The sequence below is a fragment of the Egretta garzetta genome, unplaced genomic scaffold, assembly GCF_000687185.1.
Source record: "Egretta garzetta isolate BGI_Z169 unplaced genomic scaffold, ASM68718v1 scaffold272, whole genome shotgun sequence".
Lineage (NCBI taxonomy): Eukaryota > Metazoa > Chordata > Aves > Pelecaniformes > Ardeidae > Egretta > Egretta garzetta.
In genome coordinates this window covers 829,902-842,716 of record NW_009258966.1, presented here as the reverse complement: position 1 = coordinate 842,716, position 12,815 = coordinate 829,902, and the positions used below count along the sequence as shown (strand labels likewise).

At 37.2% G+C, this 12,815-nt stretch overlaps 1 protein-coding gene across 2 annotated transcripts in view; it reads left to right on the top strand.

Moving 5' to 3' along the window:
- The window catches only part of HSD17B4 (hydroxysteroid 17-beta dehydrogenase 4), a 61,317-nt gene that overhangs the window by 27,654 nt on the left and 20,848 nt on the right, over nt 1-12,815 (top strand). For both annotated transcript variants that reach the window (XM_035890206.1, XM_035890205.1), the window contains one exon: nt 2,880-2,945. In XM_035890206.1, the coding sequence (XP_035746099.1) occupies nt 2,880-2,945 (66 nt within the window). The remainder of the gene's footprint in view (nt 1-2,879; nt 2,946-12,815) is intronic.

Here is a 12,815-nt window from a genome sequence, read left to right as displayed (position 1 = left end):
GAAAAATTTTTAGAGACCTCTTAGGTCAGAACAAGAACAGAGAAGTAGATTTTATTTGTAAGTCTTGGTTTTCTCCAGTAGATTTCGGGAGCTTTACCTCTCTTATATGTAGCTTTAAGAGCAGATTTTTGGCTACTCTAATTTGAGGATGGGCAGCAAGGAGAGTGAGAAACAGGTTAAGATTCTAGACACTTTGTCTAGGAGCCTACTACTGAGCTGTTGGATTGTGCCAACTGGACTTGTAACAGAGTTCTGAATTAAGCCTGTCTCAGCTCACTGTCATGATCACATTTCAATTTCTGCCTCAAGTGCTTATATCTCCAACTGGGAATACGTGATCTGTGTGTTGTCAGTTTAGCATTACAGTGTGTTCTGCTGCTCCGCCTCAGAGGTTTTCTTTGCTTCTGTTTAAGGGCACAGGGGGGCTATTTCTATTTAAAAATAAATTGATACGTAGTGATAATTCCATGTGCATGTAAGTTCGTGTTTAGTTTAGTAGCTTATTTTTCATTTGTTAAATTTGTGCCAATAGGTATGCTCATATGTTAATATTACAAGATCTTGCTATAGTAAAAAGACTAGTTTAGTAAAAAGCTGAGAAGCATTGCAGTGTGTGGTGTTAGGTTTGAACTTGCAATTTCTAGAAGAGATCTCTAGGTGTAGCTCTTTATAAATCTATGTGTTTGTGTGAAAGAGGTTTGGAAAGCGTAAAGAGGAAAAGAGGGAAGTAGCATTATAGTTTCTCACTTCCAGTGGAGTGGAACTCCTGCATTTTGGGAGAGAGTTAGCAAATACAATGTCACGTGAACACATAATGCATATGTCCAAATGCATGAAGTAGCTGTTCAGGTAGCTGGCACATAACTATTGTCTCCTTTGGTACTATGTTTAAGGGTAGTGTCAGCTGTGACCAAACATTATTGTGAACTAGAGCCTTGAGGCACCACAGTAATATGCAGTCAATTAAATAGAGGCTATTTTAAGCTCAGTATTTTTGAAAAATTGTAATGAAATACCTAGGGTTTTTTACATCTAACACTGTAGGTAATGTCCTTCGGGATTTTTGGATGTAAAATTACAAGTTTTTGACTTAAATCTCTATCAGTTACATAGAAGTTTTCCCATATGTAACTTTACAAATCAAATCTTGAAATGCCCGCTGCTTCAAAGAGAAATAGGAGAAGCCTTTGTGTAGTATAAAAAATTCACAGAAGAAAAAATAGTGGTTCAAAGGAAATGTTGCTAATCTATAGTTGGTAACATCAGTGAGTCCAGTATAGTGCCTTGGCACTTTTTAGTGAAATGTGGCACTTTAGGCAGCTGCAACTTCTTCAGTCTATTTAGTGACATATGAGAATGCTATATAAATAATTTTACATTTTAAAATATAAGGAGTACCTGTTTCAAGCAGCAGTCCTTGTGATAGAAGAAAACACAATGTAGTCTAATAAAGACAACACAGTGATAGCAAATTCAAGAGAGGCCTCTGCATGCAAGAGGCCAGTTTCAAATGATACATTTTCCTGCTTTCTCCTTCCAAGCCTTCCCAGTTAAAAGGACCTTCATGTCCCTTTGTGCCAAAAAGAAATCTCAAGCTGATCAGGCATATTTTATTATGTGTCTTTTTGACACTTTTCATGTTTATTGTATCTGCAAACTAAGCAGAACAAATTTCCAGGTTGAGGTCTATGATGAGCACGACATTGTGTAAGTCATGTGTCTCCTCCTGAGTCGGAGTTTTCTTGCCCTACTGGCAGAGGAGTTTCCTTAATTATTCATATGTTGCCTAGTTTTAATGTATTAATGACTCAGTAGTTCAGGTTGAGTTTCTTTAAATGAACTAGAAATAGATGGACAAGCATGTTAGATACTGTCCTTGTTATCAAGCTGAATAATTCGTAAGTCTGTTGTGGTTCTCTGAAGTGACAAAAGCAGGTGTGATGTTATCAAGTGTTCCACCCAAGAGGTAGCTTTGCTCTGCTGTTAATAAACAGGAAAGAGCCTTTGCTGTCATTAGATGTGAAATTACACCACACTCAGTTTCTTTTGATTTCTCTTCTTTGGTAAAGAGCTTGCACAAACTAAGATTAAGTAGAATTACTACAGGTGGCAGTCAAGTTGCTTCCTTTCATTTTAGAGCTTACGCCAGTTTCTCTTTGGGTTTTTTTTTTTTGTTTGTTTTGAAAACCCAAGAAGGAGAGGGAAAAAATATTTCATCTACTTTAATAGTTTTGAATTGGTTATGGTGTTCTTTATCATGATCTAGATGTTCTCTGTCAGTCTATTGGTAAAATTTGTATCTTCAAAACTGAACAATGAAGCTGTAGATTGCATAAGGAACACCTTTTTACAGTAATGGGGGACTTAATGTGCAGCATGTAATTGCAAAAAGAAAAAAAGTGCAAAACAAAAGAGCTGGAAGCTCTTAAAGGCCAAAAGTGATGTAGCCCATGAGTGAGGTAGTAAATAATTTGGTACTCCATTGCGCTTTTTAAGGTATTATTTTAACATCTTCATTTTTGTTCCTGTGTTCCAAAATGCTAATGTTCCATGAGACAACCATTTTTCTGAGTGAATAATTCTTGCTTGAGCTTTTTTGAATAGTTTGGAAGAAATGTAATCAGACTTATCAGCTATAACATGTAACTGTTAGCCAGATCTGATGCCTCAGGATCATTGTCTTTGGAAAGCTAACCTTCATAAGAGACTTTTTCTGGCCTAAATATCTTTTTCTATTTGTCTGTAAATGTAGAAAGGGTAGGAGGAACCTTAACAGCTTTCTAAATGCTGTCTCTTTTATACATACTTGACATATTCTGTCATGGGTACAGGTAAAAGATTTTCGCAATGAAATATTAATACTACTACTTTTGCTTTAGGTAACAGTGAATCCACCGAAGAGACCCCCTGATGCTGTAATTTCTGATATCACAACACCTGATCAGGTAAAGTTTTATATGCTGTAGGTGTGGAAATGTTTGTTTTGTTTGGAGAAAGGAGTCTTATATGGTATTCACTACTCATGAAAGAGAGCTTAGATCAGTATTTCTGTTTCTATCACTGACGTACTTGCTGCATCCTAAAATTCACAGCATCGGTCTAGGAGGTACAGATGTCTAATTCTTCTGAATAGGCTTCATCGAAAGTTGGCAAATTGGGGAAGGAGCAGGGAACGGTGAAAAGTGTACTTTGTTCCTGGGAGGTGGTTAAATGTAGTGGAAGGTTCTGTCTAGCAGCTGGCACTTACTAGATAAGATACAGCAACCCTAACGGCCCAGGAGTTAAAAGCATTTACTTTGAATGTTGGAACCCTAGTTCAGATTCTCTTCTGCATGATTATATTGGAATTGATTCCAGGTCCATCAGTTCTCAGATGACATTTGTGATCCCCTTGTTCATACGGTAATCCTAGTTTCTGAGCCTCAAACTCTTATGTCTGGAATTGTTACTGTGTACAAAATGCTAAGTTCATGAGATAAAAAAAGATGGTAGTGACTCTGTAACGCACAATTTGGGAAACTTGGCTACTGCAAAGTTGATTTTTGGAAATAAAGGAAGTGGCACAGAATAGCCACCACACTTTTTTTATTTTAAGTTCTACTCTGACAGGTAGATATATAAAGAGAAATCCTCTCCAGTTAGATCTTGCAAGAGCCACAGCCAGCGGACTTTGAGAATCACAAGAAGGCTTATATGCCAAATTATTCAGTAGCATCTGTGCTGAAGTGATGATGCATGTGTACAGGAGGGGGAATGTGTAGAACTTGGAAACTTTATGGGCAGGAATACAGACTTTCATATGAAGGACAGCTTGGAGAAATGTTATCAAGATTTTACATTTATGTGTCTGTGGAATGACACATAACTGCCTAAAATCCCTTTTGAAAATGGAAGCTGGCACACAAATTGTATTGCAGTTTCTGAATATTTTTTTTAGTGTTTAAATGAAATGGTGTTGGCAGAAATGACTGTTGCCATTCAGCTATTGAATTAGTATAGAGTATGAGACAGACTGAAAGAGGCAGTTTGCAGATGGCATTTTCATTAACTTGAACTGTATTAATTTCCAATGATAGTTGTGATATTCACCACTCAGTTTCTGTGTTACCACAATTACGTGGCTAAACTGCTCTTCATAATTAACGTTTTCCCCCCTTAACTTTTCATAGCATTATCCTGTAGTAAACTTCCTGATAAGTAGGCCATTATGCATGTTTTAAAAATGTTTACAGTGATGACTCCTATCTTCCACTGAAGTTAATGACTGTGGGTATCTTGAAAGTTATACTAAGTTCTAACTCAGCTACACTGGGTTAAGTTTTTTCCAAGAAGGAGAATGCTTTTTACGTGTTTTCAGACAGGAGGAAGCACTGCTTAGTGAGGAATGTGGGGAAACAGAGGGCTAACAATTTTTGCCCTTCACCATGTGTTCCGCAGAAGGGAGGGTACAGCCATCCTTGAAAAATTGTGTTATGTCAGTGACTGTTGACAGAACAAACTAATCCTTTTGGTTAGTGGTACCAAAGACTAATAGCAGGTAGTATCATAAATATGTATCCGTTTCAAATCTGTACCAATTCCTGATAAGTTCTTTAAACGCCAACCAGTGCTCATGAATGAGTTGCAGTACCATGGTGTAAGCTGCTTAAAGACGAAAAATGGTTAAGAAAAATTTAGAAGTACCTGACCTTCCGAAAGGCCTTGAGGCTTAAAATTTGCATCCAGCTGAAGAAGGACATAAAGTATTTCTTCTGTGTTTATGAATTTTTCCACAAAGAACTAGGTGACATTATTTCCATCTTGCCCTGTAGAGATGCGCATGTGCTGTGGTATTTTTCTAGCTTGTTCGCTCTCTATAGACTGAGCTATGCTTTACTAGGTATACTCCCATAAATCTTTTGAATAAAAGTTAAACTTTTTGACAGAAGATCAAGAAGTCTAGAGGGTCTTTGACTATTAGCTGTTTAGCAAGAAATTAATCATCCAATTTCAACCCTGTAGGGAATGTTTAATGTAGTTACAGAGCTTCAGTATTACCAAGCTACTCTTGTCCTGCTAGTTTTGAACCAGGGCCTTAAATTAATCAATCAAACAGATTTTGCTGAATGGTTCCTAATGCAATTAATAATCACAGGCATTGAATGACCTGTATCTCTGGGGAGTTGTGTTTCTGTAGAATTTTCTTGGCACTCCCTTCCCAAATGTGTTGATTTCTTGGGAATTTTCTGATGACACATAAAATAAGCAGCAGTGGGTATTTAAAGTGGATGATGTCCAAGTGATGCAGGTCACTTTTGAGGAAGGAAACAAATACGGAGTCCTGAGTTTGTTGGGTGCTTTCTGTGGGGTTTTTTTGTTGGCTTGTGGAAAACCTCACAGCATGCTGATATTGTGCATGTTGCCTCCCAAGAAATAAACTGTTCTCTATCTTCAAATATCAGAATTAATATTCAGAATACACCATGTTGTGACAATAAATAAACAGGATAACAGTAACCCATAAAATGGAATTTTTCAAGAAGTTTCAGTTTTACGATTCTGTTTTTCCTCCCCCTTTCTCCTGAAAGCTACCTGTCCTGTTTGCCTATATGGATGAACTAAAGCTGTAACATACAGAGGCTGAAGGACTTCAAGTTTTTGTTAATGTCAGCTCATTTCAGTAATATGGCTAATTATTTTAAGAAACAGTTGCCAGTTGAAGAATTCTCTTAATTCTCTTTGCTTGCAACAATATCATGTATTTCACTAAAGCATTCTCCTACTTTATATTCTGATATTGTGTATTTGTTACTTACCTTGATAGGGGGAAATAGATGTGACAAAGATGTAGAAAAGACCATTTAGAGAGATTTTGAAAAACATGGTGTCTCAGCCTACCATGCTTTGGGATCAGCTGTGTACATGCAACTGTGCCCCCTCTAAAGCAGTTTCACATGAGCTATCACATGTGAATTTCTGCCAGAGCTGCTTTTCTGTCCACTTTGTGTATCTCAAGCACATGATACTTCTGCTCTGTGGTTTCCAGGGTCAGGAAAATTGGCCAGCCTGGCTTTCAAGAATTTTTGAATTCCTTCTTAGAGCTGATGAAACTGAGACTGACATTGGTCTGTTGGAGGAACAGCTTTTTGATATCCTGTCTTTTTTAAGTTGCTTCTGTTTGGAAAACTGGGATAATGTTTTAAATGTTGCAGAGTCTCTAAAAAGATAAAAATTCCAAATAAAGCTTGCTTTGTTTGTAGTCTTAATCCACTTTGTATGCAGTGCTTTATGATACAGTTTTCAGTCATGACAGCATAAATGGTGGGTTTGTTCCCCCTCCTTCAAAAACTCCTTCCACAGGCAAAGAGAAGGCTCTAGGCATGAGCTGAGATACCGTAGGAAGTCCCTTTTCCTATGGTATTTGTTGCAAGGAGTTGTATTCTGAGAAGGAATGATGAGAAGAAAATTATTTCATGTTTAGTGACTGGTTGGAGCTGTATTTCTTTGACAATGGATTTTCTTTGCTTTGTCCATAAAATTCTTGTGGTTTGTGGGCTACTGTTACCCAGATATCTCAAAGTACTCAAGGCATGGGTGTTTCTTAGTTAATGGCTGATAGAAGAGGATGATATGATGGAATTTGGAAGATGTAATTTGGAATTCAGACTAGCAGGAGGGTGTCTGAGCATTACAGGCTGAAATTCAAATTCATAGGAGCTCTGTTCTGAACTTGTACAGTGTACTTCGAAAATGTGATGTGCTTTGAAGTATTAGGCCTTCAGATGTTAAATTGGAGAGCCAGAATTGGTTTGTGCTGCTGACAGTTATGATTTTTTCTGCTGTCTTACAGTTTTCAGTTTGTAAAGTAAGGATGTTTATAAATGTTTGAGGCATTTTAATTGTACAGAGAGTGTTTAAAGGAGTGGTGTATAGCATCCCATGGTGATTTTTGAGAATGTGATACAGTGAGCAACTTAAAAAAAAAAAAAAGCCAGTTTAGGGAATATAATGATTCTTTACTCATTCAGAGATTTTTAGAGAGATTCAGTAAATTCACACCTAGACTAATCTGATAGGATTTAAAATATACAAGCTATGTAAAGCCTTCTGTTCCATGTATAGATCAAGCATTGACTGACAGGGTGTGAAGAAAGTGCTGCTTCTCAGTGGCTCGTTTTTTTTTCTAAAATACAGTTCTTTTCCATTTCCTTTGGAAGAGGAGAAAGTAACTAGCACCTACCATGTTTCAAGTACTGTCCTCAGCATCCTGTGACTAAGACCGCAGGAGTATCCTTTCCTTCCTGAGTCATTCTCAGTCCTGCAGTCCTCTTGCTCATACTGCTGTCCTCTAGCTACCTGAGTTTAGTTCTTCACTCTGTCAGGTTCAACTAAAAATTAAGTTCTTAATGTAGCTGGAAACAATTGTGAAGACAATTGTGCACAAATCTAGTTTGTTGTAAAAGAGTGGACTTTGCAATAAAAGCTTATTAAAAATATATCCTGGAAGGAAAGAGGTGAATGGGAAACTTTTAACAGCCTAATGAATTATTAAACTAAAACCTACTCTAAAATGGTTTCTGCCTGTTGTCAACAGGTTCACTACTATGAGTCAGTGCTTTACTTCGAGGATGGTGTGTTAAGACCCTTACAAGCTTCTGTGTAATTGGGATGTGGGTACTTACCTATGGAAAGTCATCTTTTATACTACACAGATTTCATTTGTGTTTTCATTTTAAGTGTATGTAAATATTTGTGTGTGTTTTTAGAGAACATACGTGGAGATAGAATAAGTAATTGCTAATATTATATAAAAAAAAAAAGTTTTTTATTTCCAGCTTATGTTTGTTTCCATGGAGAGATTTTATGCTTATTTTAAACAGATTAGAAGAAAAAAAGTTACAGGAAGGTGAGTGTTTTGAGTTAAGGTTGTTTTTTGAATGACTGCAATAAAGTCAAGTGAGAGAGACATTGATGAAAACAGGTGCATGAATGGGTACAGGACAAATGCGGGGTTTTCTAAATGTCCTGCTCTGTAAAGATTGTAGTACAGCATTGCCTGAATACATGTAAATTTAAAGAAGCTTCAGAAAGTAGCACAAGAGAGCCTCCTGAGAGACTCAGGTGATTTTTTTTTTTCTGTTCATAGCATAAGTAATTTGCTTCATGATAGAAAAAATGAAGTGCTGCTGTAGGTTCACAGATACGGAGAGCATGCCAGAAAAAAAGTGTTTAACAACAAAGGATGATAGAAGCAAAACGAAGGGATGTGAAGCCATTGCAATGATTTGATAATGTTTTCCCAATTTGTCTAGAGATTCTAGTATGTGGAGATGATACTCTCAGAACCCTTGAAATTGTACAGTGAGTGAGCTTTTGTAATAGTCATTACTTTAAAAGTTTTTTACATGTTATGGTGCTAATTTCAAGATTTACACACACATCCCTACCCCTCCTCATGTTTGTTCCTGTTGGGAAGATCAGAATGTAATTTTCTAATCATGGCAATTTTGAAGAATAGTTGAGGGCTTGGATTATACAAGAATTTTTTTGTGTTAAAATGGTAAAAGAAGAAAAAGTACTAGCCTGGCAGTCTTTTTGTTTAAACAAGATGCTCTTCATTACCAAGAGTTTGTTTCCTCCCCTTATACATGCATGTCTTAGTAAAGGATATAACAAATATTACTCCATTTGAAATTCTCCAACCCAAAGTGGTTTGTTCTTTTTGATTAAGAGAGGCATTGTTAAAGGAAAGGCTTCTTGTACATTTGCCATGCTACTGAAAAACAGCTAATGTTCTTTGAAGACTGTGCCAGCGTATATAAGTTGATTGTAAATTTAAAAAATATGTGGTAGGGATAAACAGTAAAGACATGAATAACGTGGGGTGAGGAAAGAGAAAAGATGTAGTGCTATTTTATACCTGTTATACCTATTCCTGTTTATAGCTCTGTGTGTGAAGGTGTTTTAATTGAACATTTTAGTAATTCTTATTCTTGACGGAGTCAAAGGTATGTAGGGAATAAGGTAGTGTTTGGATCGTTCAGACCACTAAGAACATGTAATTGCAAACCTAAGATAGTCCAGGAAACTATACACTTATATTTCTTAATTACAGTCTTGTTAAAAAATAGAATCATGTGTGATCCAGATTTCCACAAAATATATTCAGGCATTGGAAACTATTATGAGTAACTTAAACTATTTTGTTTATTCTCTACATATGCCTACTTTGAGTTCGTTATCTGGTGGAAAAAGTAAACCCTTTTATTTTCCTGTGTGTTGATCTCTACCATTTGCTCTTTCCTAGTATCTCTCCTTACCCTTACAGAGATAAGGAATTAAAAAAGAAGGTATGGAAAATGGGAATCTCAGATAGTCGAAGAGTAGTTGCTTAATTTTAGTATTGTGTTAAATTTGAGCCCTTGAAGCATCAGCCCTGCCAGTTTAACTGGAAACATTAATTGTTCTTAATGTAAATCAGAGCTCATTGAAATGTGTAGATGAGATTTGTGGCTGTTTTTTCTTCGTGAGATTGCTTGACTGCTTTTACTTAAACAAGCTGTTTGGTGAAGTATACGTACATACATGTATACACACATATGTACATGTATGCATACATACACTTGGTAACATAAGCTCATGGACAGAGCTCTTTTTCTCACCAGTCAGAAAGGAAAATATATGGAAAGTTGACTTCCCTTTTCATTAGCTTTACCACTGACCTTTACTGCAGTCTGCAGGCAAGACTGAAAAATTGGCACAGACAGGTTGGATATTGCCTTTTCTTCTGTGGTCTGGCAGAACTCCTAAATCATTAGGAAATGAGACTTGACAGTTTGTGTTATTAATTGGAGAACAATCTAACCATATTATGACTGACTTCAATCTGATGTCCCACATCAATTGGCTCTTGTCATCCTCTAAGGATGCATCACTTTTTTTTTTTCTTTTTTTTTTTAGTGTTATCACTCAAGACTTCAGGAAATGTCATTATTCAAGGAACGTAGAAAGTAGAGCCAGCAAGGCTTTAAAACAATTCTGTTTTCATGTGGACTGTAATTTATATAATGAAGTAATACCAAAGACTCTGGTAAATAAAAAAGAAGTTTGTTGGCAGACCTGACTTGGCTGCACTGAATCTGAAATAACCTGCTGTGTAACTGTTTTATTTAGTTCAGCCTGTGTGTTCTCTAGCTGTGACCAGTGCCACTGTAGCTGTTGAAAGTACAAAAAGGCAAGTATTGTCTCTGCCCTGGCTTCAGCTGGGATAGAGTTAATTTCCTTCCTAGTAGCTGGCACAGTGCTGTGTTTTGCATTTAGCATGAGAAGAATGCTGATAACACCTTGACATTTTAGTTGTTGTGCTTACACCAGTCAAGGACTTTTTCAGCTTCCCCTGCTCTGCCAGGTGCACAAGAAGCTGGGAGGGGGCACAGCCACGACAGCTGACCCAAACTGGCCAAATGGCTACTCCAGACCACAGGACATGTTCAGTATATAAACTGGGGGAAGTTGACTGGGGGGCAGTGATCACTGCTCAGGGATGGGCTGGGCATTGGTCTGTGGGTGGTGAGAATTGCATCACTTGATTTTACTTTTCCTGGGTTTTGTTTCTCTCTCTCCCCTTTGTTGTTTTCCTTTTTATGTATTACTATTATTACTCAATCATCAACCCACAAGTTTTCTCGCTTTTACCCTTCTGATTCTCTCCCCCATCCCACCAAGGGGGGAGGGTGAGCGAGCAGCTGCGTGGGGCTTGGTTGCTGGCTGGGGCTAAACCATGACACTAGGGGTAAACCATGACAGTCTCCTATATTCATGTGTCAGACTTTTGGTTAAATACATCTATCATATTTAATGCTCTGAACCTAATTATTTCCTAAATGCCACATCTATTTTGTTAGCAAAGCACAAGTTTTTGCTACAGTAATTTTGAAAAGTATTTGGTAGAAGTATGATCTCCAAAGTAGTGCTTATTATCACCCCAAATAAACAGCCAATTCTTAATACAGCTTTAGTAAGCAACAGCTGCAAGTTTGATTGAAGTTGAGATTTGAGCTTAAAGCAGATTTTGTCTTTTTTTATCGTACATAAATAGGATTTTCCAGTACTACAAGTAAATGTTATTTAGTTTGAATTAAAATTTTTTACAACAGCTTCTTTGTGAAAATAGCCTCCTGACAGCTTTTGTAAAAATTCAAATTAATGGAAGAAAAAGAGACCCTAGAATTTCAATTTAGTTTAAAAGTAATTTAGTTACTTAATTTAATTATTTAGCATCTAGCAATTCTTGTTTTCTAGTTCTCAAGAGTGGCGATTTGCTGTTAGATTTTTAGATTCTCTTGAAAGAAAAGTTCAGTAATGAAGGGTGATACTCTGTAGGGTTCTGTGAAGAGCAACTCTATTTAAATTGTCAGTTGTTTTTGGTTTTTTTTTTTTATTTTACAAAAAAATTAAGAGCTAAGGGTGTGTTCCTTACTCAAAGTCTCTTTCATAGTCATGACTTTGATACTGGTGGCATTAAGGCCTTAGACAGTTCTTAGCAAAGAAGCTAGTAGTACATCAGAGCTGCTCGTCTCTACCTTTCAACAGCGAAAACAGTTTTAACAACTGCTCAGGGGAAGAGTGGGGACAAGTGAAAACACAGCAAGTCATAAGAGCAGCATGTGCGCTTTCTTCTCTGAACCCTGCTGCTGTGGGATTCTTACGTGTGCAAGTGAGAGTGTGGTTGCACTCTTTTCCCCCATTTTTCCTCTATTTGTGCGAGAACTGAGAGAGAATGCTAAGTGAATGAGCAGGTGCTCTCCATGGATGGTGATTGTTAGCCTGTTTCCAGCTGTCTCTTCCCACTAATCACTTCACTCCAGCTGCCGTCGTGGTGTGGTAGAGTGTAAATACCCACCCTCAACCAGCACTGTGTGTTTTGCCACACACGCCTTAGGTGCCCCCTATGGAATGGCCTCTGTGGCATATGATCACTTAGCAGTCCATTTGGCTTGCTCTTTCGGACTTGATTTGGCTTGTAGATTGCTAGCTGAAGAGACTTGGCACTGGAGGATACTGCCTTTGGGAGATTTTGACTTCATTCTTCTCACCAGGTGAAATACCCTAGCTATTTCTACTTCCTGGTGATGCTGTAAGATTAATTTCAGGTTATCTATTCCTTCAGCAAAGTATTTGCCTTCTCCTTTGTCCCTTTTGGAAGGTCAAACTCTGACCCATCTGAACCGTAGTCTTACATTAGTATGAAATTTCCAGGCTTTACTATTTTCCTAAGAATTTATAGGATCAATTAGAAGATAATTAACAAATATATGTTTTGGGCGAAAGTAGAATTACAGGTAGAAATTTGAGATTCAGTGGTGCCATCTTACTGATAACATCTTTGTTTTCAAAAGGGAAAGCATTTCAAAGAGTAAACAACAATGTAAGCAGTCATGGAGAAGTATTAGCTTAGTACTTGCCTTTCTAAAATTTGCGTGCTTAAGCTGTGGTGCAGTTTAGGATTTTCGTACTGGTTTTAGTGCATGTATCCAACTCTCACACACAAAAGCTATGACAAGCTCTTCTACATTCCACCCTAACAGACTCAAACCATTTGCTATGTTGACGAAGGCTACCAGGACAAGAGAGAATTAGAGCTTAGTGTGAAGGCTGTATATGCTTGAAGAAACTGACCTGAATATTAATAGGTTAAAAATAAAACAAATGGGTTATGGATTAAAATGATAATATGGGTTCAGAACCTTTTTAGTTACACTGTCCTTTGTTTCAGATTTGATAGAAGAAACAGGGGTGGGCCAATAATACGCTCGTTAAAATAAAATTTGTTTTTA